At 41.1% G+C, this 15,003-nt stretch overlaps 1 protein-coding gene across 1 annotated transcript; it reads left to right on the top strand.

Moving 5' to 3' along the window:
- Nucleotides 1–632: 632 nt before the first annotated feature.
- On the top strand, nt 633–14,608 carry LOC110507390 (porphobilinogen deaminase). Its single transcript, XM_021587362.2, has 14 exons — nt 633–838; nt 1,036–1,089; nt 1,563–1,635; nt 2,596–2,645; nt 2,851–2,906; nt 5,284–5,361; nt 5,967–6,044; nt 6,153–6,228; nt 6,363–6,476; nt 8,142–8,180; nt 9,938–10,057; nt 12,079–12,132; nt 12,240–12,326; nt 12,462–14,608. The coding sequence occupies exons 1-14, from the start codon at nt 812–814 to the stop codon at nt 12,633–12,635; spliced, it is 1,080 nt and encodes a 359-aa protein (XP_021443037.2). The 5' UTR covers nt 633–811; the 3' UTR covers nt 12,636–14,608.
- Nucleotides 14,609–15,003: the final 395 nt, after the last annotated feature.

Below are 15,003 nucleotides of genomic sequence, written 5' to 3'. Positions count from 1 at the left end.
TGTCAAGAGAGGAGAATTCCCAGGTGAGAGACTTAGCTAGTTAGCTAGCACTCTGCATAACAGTCATACCTCACTGATAATATTCCGCGCAGTGAGGCATGCGCCGTTTTTACAACCAAGCCGGAACGCTCTGATTGGTTCACTCACGCGCCTTTCTGCACCTCGGAGCTCTACCATTGGACAATACATCTCATATATCAAAGGGTTTCATTACAAATAATATCTGCCTCACCAACCTGTAGATTAGAAGCTAATGTCCCTTTCTAAATGGCAGATTGACAGTTCCTGCAGTACAAATTATGTGCGTTCATTCATTAAACTAACTCTAAATAACAGCATAATATGATGTTGCTGCCTGTCAGAGTTTCTACAGCTGCTGTATTACAGGCCTGCAATATCCAGTGTGTCAACTCCTGTCTTCTACTACAAAACCTAAAGGTTGCCAGCTTTGAACGGGATCAGATTTAAACAGAAAACTCTATCCTTTTCATATTGTTGCTTTCCACATACATACAGCACATGCCAATTTCATAACCATTTGGAAAATGCCTAAAACAAATTATCTTTCTAAAGTCCATCACTACCCCTCCCTGCTCATAATAACTGACACAATGAATCGGCACTCTTGACTTATCAGCTAGGACCAGGGAAATGGGGGTGTAGGAAGTTAAGATGCATAGTTGTTCCGTGTCTCTCGGGCTAGGCTACATGACTTGCCACTGTTCCCCACATAGACACAGCAGGCTTTCACAGCTCTACAGACGACACAACGTGCTGCTCTGCTTGTAGTAGCTAAGGTTTACTGAGAACTATGGAGGGACCTTATAAGTACATCAGGGTAAGAGGAAAGCAATTCAAGCAGAGTTTATATAAATGTTATTGTATGGAGCAGTTATATGTGGTTTATAGTGAATGGAGTTGACACAATATGAAGGGAATAACTTCCATGAACTGCAACTACAAGTAGAAGTTTAAAAACTCCATTATTGGAAAAATGGCTGTTGTAAATGTATTGCTTTCATGTTCTCCCAACAGGATGGGAATGGGAAAGTTAGCCGGGTCATACGAATTGGAACCCGAAAGAGCCAGGTATGATAACTTTGTTGGTTGAGTGGAACCAAATTGCATTTTTTGTTGTTGTTGATTTCAGGTAATATCATTTCTCACTTTAACTATTTTCCCAGTGTCAGTGAAACTACTGTAGAGTTACACTTTGGAATGGCGAAACAGCTTTTGAATGAGGGGGCAGAGAGCATGGCAACTCCTTATCAGATAAGGTTCCCCTCTCTGTTCCCTCTGATACAGCAGTCAGGGACGTCTGCACCTCCTGCATCAGAGATAGATCGTTCACGGCTCCAGTAATTTCTAGCCTTTTACTACAGCTTCTTATGCTCATGTCCCACTGATTTGGTAACTCACGGCTGAACATTTGCTTCTTGAATAGCCTATGATATTCAATATTATCCAAGAAGTGAACTAGCTAGAAACCAACCATCCAAAATGCAGACACACAAATTATGTAATCCAAATTGAATTGATTTCTGTTCGTTTGTTGACCTCAGCTGGCTTGTATTCAGACGGACAGCGTTGCAGAAAAGCTGAAGGGACTGTACCCCGATGTCCACATAGAAATAGGTGAGTCCACGTGTCCCGCAATACACTCTTAGAAAAAAAGGTGCTATCTTGAACCTAAAAGGGTTCGTCGGCGGTCCGTATAGGAGAACCCTTTGTAGAACCCTTTTGCGTTCCCTATAGAAGCCTTTCCACAGAGGATTCTACTTGGAAACCAAAATAGTTCTACTTGGTACCCAAAGGGGTTCTATCTGAAACCAATAATGGTTCTCCCATGAGGACAGCCGAAGAACCTTTTGGAACCCTTTTTTCTAAGAGTGTATGAAAAAAAGGTTTTACAGAGTATATACAAGTAACTGGAAAAATAATAGAAACACTTGAGTAAATGAGAGATAAAAAAGTATATTGAAAGCAGGTGCTTCCACACAGATGTGTTTGCTGAGTTAATTAAGCAATTAACATCCCATCATGCTTAGGGTCACGTATAAAAAGGCTGGGCTGGCCATTATTTAGGCAATATTTGGGCTACCATGGCTATGCACCCATGGGATGACAATGCCCCCATACACAGGGCATGAGCGGTCACTGAATGGTTTCATGAGCATGAAAATGCATGAAAATGATGCAAGCCGTATGCCATGGCCGTCTCAGTCACCAGATCTCATCCCAATCTAAGGGTTATGGGAGATTCTGGAGCGGCGCTTGAGACAGTGTTTTCTACCACCATCAACTAAACACCAAATTATGGAATTTCTAGTGGAAGAATGGTGTTCCATTCCTCCAATCGAGTTCCAGACATTTGTAGAATATATGCCAAGGTGCATTGAAGCTGTTCTGGCCCAATGCCCTATTAAAACACGCTATGTTGATGTTTCCTTTATTTTTGCAGTTACCTGTATGTTGTGTTACTTATAGTGCAGTACTTTTCATGTGACTATAGAGATGCATCACCAATAAGATATGTACAATACAGTAATTAAATGACTATGTCACTTTGATGACGTCATTGTCTTTCTGTTTCAGTTGGCATGACAACAACAGGGGACAAAATCCTTGACACAGCGTTATCAAAGGTAAATCTATTTATATACTAAAGCGTGCCTCATGAGAACTAAATTGTTGCCCAAATTGTTCATTTTACTTGACTCAGTAGTGTGCAAAAAACCACTGCCATTAAAATATACAGTGTTTTCTCCATCGTGTACATATAAACTTATGGTCTGAACTGAAAATGTTATGGGGTTAACAGTTAGTAACCTATTTGCTTTCTAAATGCAGATCGGAGAGAAGAGCCTTTTCACCAAAGAACTGGAGACTGCTCTGGAGAGGAACGAGTAAGTCTAATTTTGTCATTTGGAACTGGCATTTCAGTTGGATCCACTTGTCAGGCTTGGGTGTTGTCAAGAGAAATGTTGTCAAGAATGGTGATTATAGTGGTCTCTTGTGTGTGAATAAGCCTTGTAATACACAGTCGCTAGGGAAAGTCCACACACTCCTTGCACAGTCTTCACATTTTGCTGCCTTAAAATCTCATCTCAAATGGGAATATATTTGATTTCTTTCCTATCGAGCTACACAACCTACTCCACATTTTCAAAGTTAAATCAAAATTAATAAGAAAATTGTTGATGTGTTGATAACGTATGTCTTCACACCCCAGGGTTAATACTTGGTCGAAGCACCTTTGGCAGCCATTACAGCGGTGAATCATTTTGAATAAGATTCTACCAACTTTGCATGACTCTTATAGGGAAACATTTATTCATTGTTTTTGTCAAAATGACTCAAGCTCAGTAAATTTGAGTGGGAGTCATTGATGGAGCAATATTCCAACCGTGTCTCTGATTTTCAAGCAAATTCAAGTCAGGGCTGAGGCTGGACCACTCATGAACACTTGACACCTTTTGAAAAGCCATTCTGGTGTGTCTGACCAAAAATTCTGTGATTTTCCCACTGAAAAATAAACTCTATCACAGGGTTAGCTTTTTAGAAGACTGAGGCAGGTTTTCCTCTAACGTTTTACTTGGGTTAGGGTTAGGTTTAACTCTTTGCATATTTTGTTTTATCCTGACAAACTCCCCAGTCCCTGCCGGTGACAAGCATACCCACAACATGATACTGCCACCACAATGCTTGACTCTGTGTTGTGTTTGTATTGGATTTGACCTAAGCCTGTAGTTTTTAATTTAGGCCAAAAAGTCAATTTCTTTGCAGTGTTGTCTTGCAGTATTACTTCACAGCCTTGTTGCAAACAGAATGGATGATTTGAAGTGGCTTTTCTAATATTGGCTTCATTTTTTTCACTTTGTTATACAGGTCAGTAATGTGGAGTGAATACAATATTGTTGATCATATGCGTTTGAGTATTGTGGTGGCAGCATCAGGTTATGGGTATGCTTGTCACCAGCAGGGACTGGGGAGTTTTTCAGGAGAAAAAAATATGAAAGGTGCCTCCCGAGTGGTGCAGTGGTCTAAGGCGCCACTACAGATCTGGGTTCGAACCCGGGCTGCTTCACAACCGGCCGTGATCGGGCGGTGCACAATTGACCCAGCGTCGTCCGGGTTAGGGGAGGGTTTGGCCGGGGGCTTTACTTGGTTCATCGCGCTCTACTGACTCCTTGTGGCGGGCCGGGAGCCTACAGGCTGACCTCGGTCTTCAGGTGAATAGTGTTTTCTCCGACACATTGGTGCGGCTGGCTTCCGGGTTAAACGGGCGGGTGTTAAGAAGCACGGTTTGGCGGATCATGTTTCGGAGGACGCACGACTCAACCTTCGCCTCCCGAGCTCATTGGGGAGTTGAAACAATGGGACAAGATTAAAATTGGGGAGAAAAAAGGGGGTAAAATATATATATATATAAAATATATCTATATATATATATAATATGAACAGGAGAAAAGCCCAGATAAAAAGTTACACAAAACCTTGCCTTAGTCTTCTGAATACCTAAACCTGGGATAGAGTTTTATTTTTCAGCGGGACAATTACATCAATTGTAATGCCAAAGACACATCAAAATGGCTTTACAATAGTTGTTGAGTGATCCTGAATGGTCCAGTCTCAGTCCTGATGTAAATCTGCTTGAAAATCTGAGACAAGATTGGAATATTGCTGTCCATCAATGACTCCCAACCAAATTTACTGAGCTTGAGCAATTTTAACTGTGGATACATGTTGCCCTAAGAGTTGTGCAAAGTTTGTAGAATCTGATTTAAATTATTTCACAGCTGTAATTACTACCAAATGTACTTCAACCAAGTATTAACTCTGGGGTGTAAAAACATATGCCATCAAGACATCTTAGTTTGTTTTTTTTCATACATTTTGAAAATATTCTATATTTTTCTTTCACTTCGGAAATGTGGAGTAGGTTGTGCACATCTGTAGGAAAAAATATATATTTTAATACATTTTCATATGTAATTTAAAGGCAGCAAAATGTGGAGTCTGTGCAAGGGGTGTGTAGACATCCACTATGCACTGTACATTCAAACTGTAGGCTACATTACTATTAGCCCGAATCTGGAAAGTTACTACTGTTGAAGTACTTTCTTTATTACAACTTAATGGCATACATTTTGAGTAGCTTCAACACTTCAGACAAAACCATTGATGTCTTCAAGACTTTGATTTGTGCAGGTGTTAATGTCCAGAGTCTTCGCTCTGAAGTGTTGCAAAATAAATGACTCTGTTGTACTATGTCTCCTATAGGGTAGACCTGGTGGTCCACTCTTTGAAGGACTTGCCCACGGCTCTGCCTCCTGGCTTTACCATAGGAGCTGTGCTAAAGTAAGTCGACACAATAGTGCCTCTGTAAGGATCCACAGAGAAATCAAACACACTGTCCTAATTCATCTGGGCTTCTTTTGTTTGTGTTCAGACCTTACACTGATTTGGTGTGAAACACTATCAGTTTAACTCACATATTGTAATATATTTAAAGATCTTTCTTTCAAAGTGTATACAGGTTCCTACACATAGATTTCATTGACAATGTAGACTTGAAATCATGATCTAGCTAGCCTAGCTACGTGTGTAGACATTTATTTTGAATACTCCGAGCGCACTAGAGTATATCACTTTCTGAATATCTACTATTGAAGTAGGATTGTCTTCACCACAACTGTGGAATGAAGTAGCCTCCGATATTTTAATGGTAAATATTTGTTTTGAGGGGTGGCAGCTTAGCCCAGTGGTTAGAGCATTGGACTAATAACCGAAAGGTTGCAAGATCAAATCCCCGAGCTGACAAGGTATAAATCTGTTGTTCTGCCCCCTGAACAGGCAGTTAACCCACTGTTCCTAGGCCGTCATTGAAAATAAGAAACTGACTTGCCTAGTTAAATAAAGGTATTTGAAATACATATATTTGTTTTGCTTCCTGTTCTTTAAAGGCGGGAGAACCCCCATGATGCAGTGGTCTTGCATCCCAAAAACACGGGCAAATCCCTCGACACCCTGCCCGACAAGAGGTACGAAACACAGTTGCATTTTACTCAGGACACTGTTTGAAGATTATTTTCCTATCTGTTTTAAAGGAGTGGCTTGACATTGATCTTGATTTATTTTTATCTTTATAGTGTGATCGGCACAAGTTCCCTGCGACGGGCTGCTCAGCTAAAGAAAAGATTCCCCCACCTTGAGTTTAAAGATATTGTATCCTTTCACTCACCGCCACTCACAGTATAGCGAAATGTCAAAACAGGATCTTCATTTCAAATCTGATGCACATATCAGTAATGACTATATCTATAGTTGTGAGTTTGTTTCCTTAGTGGGGTTTTTTCCAGCGAGGAAACCTTAACACGAGGTTGAAGAAGCTGGATGAAAAGGACGACTTCTCTGCCATTATTCTGGCTGCAGCTGGACTCCGTCGCATGGGCTGGGAGAGCCGAGTCAGCCAGGTAGCTACTTCCAACATTCCACTTCACAACACCTTGTCCATACCAAGATTAATCTTAATTAATAAAGATTCAATTGTATGTTGTTTATAGTCAATATGTAAGCCCTGCTGTATACGGTGCCTTCGGAAAGCATTCAGACCCCTTGACTTTTTCCACATTTTGTTATGTTACAGCCTTATTGATTAAATATTTTTTTCTCACCAATCTACATACTACCCCATAATGACAAAATGCAAACAGGTTTTCAGAAATGTTTGCAAATGTATTAAAAATAAAAACAGAAAAACCTTATTTACATAAGTATTCAGACCCTTTGCTATGAGGCCAGAAATGGAGGCCAGGTGCATCCTGTTTTCATTGATCATCCTTGAGATGTTTCTACAACTTGGTTGGAGTCCACCTGTGGTAAATTCAATTGATTGAACATGATTTGGAAAGGCATACATCTGTCTATATAATGTTCCACAGTTGACAGTGCATGTCAAAGCAAAAACCAAGCCATGAGGTTGAAGGAATTGTCCGTAGAGCTCAGAGACAGGATTGTGTCGAGGTACAGATCTGGGGAAGGGTACCAAAACATTTCTGAAGAATTGAAGGTCCTCAAGAACACAGTGGCCTCCATCATTCTTAAATGGAAGAAGTTTGTAATTAACCAACATTTTTCCTAGAGCTGGCCACCCAGCCAAACTGAGCAACCGGGGTAGAAGGGCCTTGGTCAGGGAGGTGACCAAGAACCCGATGGTGACTCTGACAGAGTCAGAGAGAGTTCCTCTGTGGAGATAGGAGAACCTTCCAGATGGACAACCATCTCTGCAGCACTCCAATCAGGCCTTTATGGTAGAGTTACCAGATGTAAGCCACTCCTCAGTAAAAGACACCGGACAGCCTGCTTGGAGTTTGCTAAAAGGCACCTAAACACTCAGACCATGAGAAAAAAGATTATCTTGTCTGATGAAACCAAGATTGATCTCTTTGGCCAGAATGCCAAGCGTCATGTGTGCTGGAAACCTGGCACCATCCCTCGTGGCATGAACGGAGCCAAGTACAGTGAGATCCTTGAAGAAAACCTAACCCAGAGTGCTCAGGACCTCAAACTAGGGAAAAGGTTCACCTTCCAACCGGACAACAACCCTAAGCACACAGCCAAAACAATGCAGGAGTGGCTTCGGGGCAAGTCTCTGAATGTCCTTGAGTGGCCCCGCCAGAGCCCGGACTTGAACCTGATCAAACATGTCTGGAGAGACCTGAAAATAGCTGTGCAGCAACGCTCCCCATCCAACCTGACAGAGCTTGAGAGGATTTGCAGAGAAGAATGGGAGAAACTCCCCAAATATAGGTGTGCCAAGCTTGTAGCGTCATACCCAAGAAGACTCAAGACTATATTCGCTGCCAAAGCTGCTTTAACAAAGTACTGAGTAAAGGGTCTGAATACTTATGTAAACGTGATATGTCCGTTTTTTAGTTTTAATACATTTGCAGAAATAAAATAAAAAACAGTTTTTACTTCATCATTTTTGGTTATTGTGTGTAGATTTGATGAGGGGGGGAAAATGATTGAAACCATTTTAGAATAAGGCTGTAACGTAACAAAATGTGGAAAAAGTCAAGGGGTCTGAAAACTTTACGAATTCATTCTATCTTTAATTTGTGTCTTTGCATTTGAAGATCCTGGGCCCTGAGGACTGTATGTACGCTGTTGGACAGGTGGGTAGATTTATTTTATGAAGGAGAAATGTACAACTTTAACTCTTATACCTGTGGTCCTTATTCCATTGTGTAATAACAAAAAACGCTAAACTGTTATTAAAACTGAACATTTTACCTTGAAAGGGTATATCATAGTTGCCAACCCATTATCTCCAGGCCTTCGTTCCGAGACCCCTTTTGGCACTGTATACAGTTGAAGTCTGAAGTTTACATACACTTAGGTTGGAGTCATTAAAACTCGTTTTTCTACCACTCCACAAATGTCTTTCTTAACTAACTATAGTTTTGGCAAGTCAGTTAGGACATCTACTTGTGCATGACACAAGTCATTTTTCCAACAATTGTTTACAGACAGATTTCACTTATAATTCACTGTCTCACAATTCCAGGGGGTCAGAAGTTTACATACACTAAGTTGACTATGCCTTTAAACAGCTTGAAAATGATGTCATGGCTTTAGGAGCTTCTGATAAGCTAATTGACATCATTTGAGTCAATTGGAGGTGTACCTGTGGATGTATTTCAAGGCCGACCTTCAAACTCAGTGCGTCTTTGCTTGACATCATGGGATCTGTACAAACAATAGTACTCAAGTATAAACACCATGGGACCACGCAGCCGTCATACCGCTCAGGAAGGAGACGCGTTCTGTCTCATAGAGATGAACGTACTTTGGTACGAAAAGTGCAAATCAATCCCAGAACAACAGCAAAGGACCTTGTGAAGATGCTGGAAGAAACAGGTACAAAAGTATCTATAGCCACAGTAAAACGAGTCCAATATCGACATAACCTGAAAGCTCGCTCAGAAAAAAGCCACTGCTCCAAAACCGCCATAAAAAAGACAGACTACGGTTTGCAAATGTACATGGGGATAAAGATCATACTTTTTGGAGAAATGTTCTCTGGTCTGATGAAACAACAATAGAACTGTTTGGCCATCGTTATGTTTGGAGGAAAAAGGGGGAGGCTTGCAAGTCCAAGAACACCATCCCAACCGTGAAGCATGGGGGTGGCAGCATCATGTTGTGGGGGTACTTTGCTGCAGGAGGGATTGGTGCATGTCACAAAATAGATGGCATCATGAGGAAAGAAAATGATGTAGATACATTGAAGCAACATCCCAAGAAATCAGTCAGGAATTTAAAGCTTGGTTGCAAATGGGTCTTCCAAATGGACAATGACCCCAAGCATACTTCCAAAGTTGTGACAAAATGGCTTAAGGACAACAAAGTCAAGGTTTTGGAGTGGCCATCACAAAGCTCTGACCTCAATCCTATAGAAAATGTGTGGGCAGAACTAAAAAAGTGTGTGCGAGCAAGGAGGCCTACAAACCTGACTCAGTTACACCAGCTCTATCAGGAGAATGGGCCAATATTCACCCAACTTATTGTGGGAAGCTTGTGGAAGGCTACGTGAAATGTTTGACCCAAGTTAAACAATTTAAAGGCAATGCTACCTAATACTAATTGAGTGTATGTAAACTTCTGACCCACTGGGAATGTGATGAAAGAAATAAAAGCTGAAATAAATCATTCTCTCTACTGATATTCTGACATTTCACATTCTTAAAATAAAGTGGTGATCTTAACTGACCTCAGACAGGGAACTTTTACTGGGATTAAATGTCTGGAATTGTGAAAAACTGAATTTAAATGTATTTGGCTAAAGTGTATGTAAACTTCCGACTTCAACTGTAAGAATTTTCAGCATGGTCTTAACTGACTGAGGGTTGATTGCTTGGCTGTGTTCCAGGGGGCTATTGCCATTGAGGTGCGGGCCAAAGACAAGGACATCTTGGAGATGGTGTCTGTTCTGCACGACCCCAACACGGTTCTGCGCTGTATAGCAGAGCGAGCCTTCCTCAGACGACTGGCAAGTCTCACTCTGTCTCCTAGATGTTTTATTATAGTGTTTGTCCAGTGTATCTGTGAATTGTTGGCTGCTAGTGGATTGTTGATGCTACTTAATGTACATACTCGTATAGGACCAGTTTCCCAGACTCAGACTTGCCTCGGCCTAATCCTGGACTAAAAAGCATGCTCAACGGAGAATCATCATTGAAAGGGCTTTTTAGTCTAGGACGAGGCTTAATCTTTGCTTAGGAAACCGGCATTTGAGGTACAATTGCAAGTGAAAGTAGAAGTCTTTACATTAAAAAAAATAATAAAGTAATGGTAGGCTTTAAAATCATGTCACATAAACAGTACTTAAAAGGGCAATCCGGAGTTGAAACAATCACAACGCGTACACCCCACCTCTATTTTGGTAAAAAGCTGATGGAGGGGTCTGGAGAAATGTAACCACTCACAAATTCGTAGACAGAGCTATGACTAACCATCTAAGATTAAAAAAAATATAGTTTTAAACATGTTTGGAGGCAATACAGTGTTTTAAAAAATATATATATTTACAATGTTTCCAAACATTGGAGTAGAACAAGGTTACATTTTGTGTTCTGATTGGGTACGACAGTTGAACTAAGCTCATGAGGCATTTCTTGTCACGGCCGTCCTCCTCTTCATCTGAAGAGGAGAGACGAGATGGATCTGAGGACCAATACGCGGCGTGGTAAGTGTCCATGGCAAATCTTTAATCAAGAAAGACTGAACACTATACAAACGAGTAACAAAAACAATAAACCAAATTCGACCGTGAAGCTACAAAATGAGACCTGTGCTGAAACAAGCCATCAACATAGACAATCACCCACAAACAAACAGTGCAACCCAGGCTACCTAAGTATGATTCTCAATCAGAGACAACTAATGACACCTGCCTCTGATTGAGAACCATACTAGGCCGAAAACATAGAACTGCCCCAAAACATAGAAAAACAAACATAGACTGCCCACCCAACTCACGCCCTGACCATACTAAATAAATACAAAACAGAAATAAAGGTCAGAACGTGACATTTCTAAATTATATTCCTCAAGAATAAATGGGTATAAATCATTACAGTGCATCAGTATACCAGTACATCACTGGGCCGAACACCCTGCCATTCAGGCGGTGTCAGAGGAAGGCCCTAAGTCACCCAAGTCATAAACTGGTCTCATTGCTACCACACGGCAAATGGTACCGATGCACCAAGTCTGGAACCAACAGGACCCTGAACAGCTTCTACCCCCAAGCCATAAGACTGCTCAATAAACTGAACAAAAATACTGAGGTGTATTTCTGTCTGTAATATAAAGCCCTTTTGTGGGGGAAAACTCTTTCTGATTGGCTGGGCCTGACTCCCCAGTGGGTGGGCCTATGTCCTGCAAGTTATGTAAAATTCACACATTAGGGCCTAACGAGTTTATTTCAATTGACTGATTTCCTTATATGAACAATAACTCAGTAAAATCTTTGCAATTGTTGCATGTTACGTTTATATTTATGTTCAGTATAGTTAGTTCAGGTTAACTATTTAACGATCTGACCATTTTTTTGTCTCATCACATACACCGATGCTACTGTTTATTATCTGTCCCGTTGAATAATCACTTTATTCCTAGTTATACCGTATGTACATATCTAGCTCAATTACCTCATACCCCTGCACATCGACTCGGTACTGGTAACCCGTTGTATATATATAGCAAAGTTATCATTACTCATTGTGTATTTATTATTACTTGTTGTAACTTTTCTATTATTTCTCTATTTTATTTGTCTCTGCGTTGCTGGGAAGGGGTCGTAATCAAGCATTTCACTGTTAGTCTACACCTATTGTTTACGAAGCATGTTACAAATACAATTTCATTTTATTTCATTCATTTCTTCATTTAAAATAATTTATGCAGCAACTGCAGATTACCCCCTATAACCAAATGTCAATATTTTCTTGTATGTCCCATTATATTTTACTGTCTACACTCCAGTGTAATCACTTTCGCTTGTTGTAGGAGGGGGGTTGCAGTGTACCAGTTGCTGTCCACACTGAAGTCAAGGCCTCTCAGGTGAGGGCTTATGACATTTGCTAACGTGTACGCGTGTGTCATCGCATATCCATGGTTGCGTTCTTGCGTGTGTGCCTTTTGCAACTGTTGTTTTCTATTTACCCCAGCTCTACCTGACGGGTGCAGTGTACAGCCTGGATGGCTCAGACAGTCTCAAGGAGACCATGCAGACCAGCATTGCTTCAGACAATAAGGTCCGACTACTGATGTCTCACTCCCAGTCAGAACACAAATGAACCTCTTCTCATTAAACGTGTCAGCTCACCAAGGGGCTCCCTTCTCAGGGCATATTTATTTGGTTTATTTAAGCCGTCTTTCCTCTGTGGTAGGTGGAAGAGCGAGTGGATGAGTGGGTCCAGCGAGTTGGCGTCACAGCGAACAACATGCCAGGCCCGGCACAGGATGCATCTGAGAAGCTAGGTCTAGACCTGGCCAATCTACTGCTGAGTAAAGGGGCTAAGGAGATCCTCACCGTGGCCAGGGAGCTCAACGATGCGCAATAAACTCACTCTGTGCCCCCAGCTGGGTCTGGAGGTGTAACCTGCACTTACCGGTAGTCCATACTAATATTAAAGCTCACACATGGCTGACTGAGGACTCATGATATAGAATAGCACCACTAGACCTGGGTTCGAATAGTATGTGTTTTCATTTAGAGTTTGATTTAGCCTGCTTTCTGCGCCAGAACATTAATGTACAGGTGACTGCCAAAATAATGGGAACACTTGAGTAAATGACGGCTACAGTGTATATTAGTATTAAAAACAGGTGCTTCCACAGATGTTTGTGTCCTGAGTTAATTAAGTAATTAGGATCCCATCATGCTTAGGGGTCATGTATAAAAATACTGGGCAGGCCATAGGATCACAATGCCCTCATCCACAGGGCACGAATGGTCGCTGAATGGTTTGATGAGCATGAAAACAATGTAAGTCGTATGCCATGGCTATCTCAGTCACCAGATCTCAACCCAATTGAACACATGGGAGGTTCTGAAGCAGCGCCTGAGAGTGTTTTCCACCACCATCAACAAAACACCAAATGATGGAATTTATCGTGGAAGAAGGTTGTCGCCTCCTGCTAATAGAGGTGCATTGAAGCTGTTCTGGCTCGTGGTGGCCCAACGCCCTCTCGAAACACTTTGTGTTTCCTTTATTTTGGCAGTTACCTGTACACACGTTGAGGGACTCCATTTCTAACTGTTGTTGGGATCATGCTACCTCTTTCATCAACAGAGCTCTGATAATCTTGTTTGGTGAATGACGTGTGTGACATATTAGTGATGTCTGTTTACCAGACCCAGAACATGCAAGCTACAGTGACAAACTCTAGCTTATGAGTACTATCAGACCAAGCCCAAGGCCACCTGTCTACAACACCAGCGCCACTAGTATTATTACGTGTCTATATATATTTTTTATTTGATTTCCCTTGATCGATGGAATACTATGTCAAGACAATTAGGAAAGCGCTGCCTATAAACAAACGCTAAACACTGGATGCCGTACAAAAACTAAATGTTGGATACCTGTGGCATTTTCCTTTCAGCGTGTTCACATAAGTTTCATGTGTTTTGATCCTGGGAGGATTTTTATTGCTTACTTGTTTTGCTATACCAATTTGAAGAACGTAAAAGCAGCGTAAAAGGACACCCAACAAACGTCCTCTGCATTCTTAAAAACAGGGCCTGTATTCATGAAGCGTCTCAGAGTAGGAGAGCTGACCAGGTACTCCCCGGCCATGTGGTCTTATTCATGATGTTCAAATCTGATCCTAGATCAGGTGTGGTATGTTCACTGTGTGTACTTGATCCAGCCTACCACTCCACGACTTCAGAATTGAACAAGAATTCCATAACCATCCCACTAGATATTGCTCATATGGTAACTATGTGTGTGTGTGTGTTATGAAGAAAATCGAGAAATTAATTGAACATACTATAGTTGTAGGCTACCTTTTAGATATGTTGTGGCATTTGTTAACAAACCTTATGCTGTCAGATAGCATAGTTTTGTGCCTTACTTTAGTTTCTGTCTATATGGCTGCTGCGTGTACAGCTTTGCTTACAACATTATTACCTTGAACTACAAATAGGCCTTTTCCCTTGTACCCCTTGAGCCTGCACAGGTTTTCCTGGGTGTCGCCCCATTGTGAGCCCTCTAACTTATATTTTTGCAGAATTCAATTATGTTGCATCATGTTATATTAAGTGGCGTTATGTTGTCTGACTATCGATACTCGGAAGGCGTAGAGAGGGTGGTTGTGCCATATTTCTGTTTTTGCAGCTTTCTGCTTTCCGCTGTAGTGCTCAGACATTTTAAGGAGACGCTGGTCAAATGATACTTGCCATACCATCTAGTCATTGAATATTGCAGCATTCAGCATGATATGACAGAATGTGGAAATGTCTTGCAATCTTCGTTAATTCTGTGTCATTAAAAGGAGGCCGCCTCAGTTAAAGCCACTTGTTACTCTCTAGCTTGTACATTGAAAGTATTTCATTTGATTCGTCGTTTATTATTCAACCAATGTTTGGTAGAGCAGCAGAGTTTTCAAGTAAGCGTTTTAATTTTCTTAATCCTCTTCGTTCTTCTCGGGTCTTAAAGGAGCAATCTGCAAGCGCTTCAACCATTTTGGGACTTCTGAGTTAATTAAATGTACCCATTGATTCTTGAAGAATATAACTTAGAAATGTCTCACAAGCTTAGTTCAACTGTCGTACCCCATTAGAAACCAAAATATAAGCTTTTTTTCACTCCAATGTTTGTTAACAAAGTAAATATAAACAAACATGCCTCAAAATATGGGTAAAACCATAATTGTAATATCATGGATGGTCAGTCTTTGCATCCATAGCTCTGTCTGTGAATT

Source organism: Oncorhynchus mykiss, chromosome 27, assembly GCF_013265735.2.
Source record: "Oncorhynchus mykiss isolate Arlee chromosome 27, USDA_OmykA_1.1, whole genome shotgun sequence".
Classification (NCBI taxonomy): domain Eukaryota; kingdom Metazoa; phylum Chordata; class Actinopteri; order Salmoniformes; family Salmonidae; genus Oncorhynchus; species Oncorhynchus mykiss.
Note: the sequence above shows the minus strand (reverse complement) of the source record. Positions and strands in the feature narration are given on the sequence as shown.

Coding starts and splice junctions, on each gene's coding strand:
- LOC110507390 (XM_021587362.2), top strand. CDS start 812: ATGGAGGGACCTTATAAGTACATCAGG. Junction 5,362..5,966: donor ACCATAGGAGCTGTGCTAAA/GTAAGTCGACAC, acceptor TGTTCTTTAAAG/GCGGGAGAACCCCCATGATG. Junction 6,045..6,152: donor GACACCCTGCCCGACAAGAG/GTACGAAACACA, acceptor TTATCTTTATAG/TGTGATCGGCACAAGTTCCC.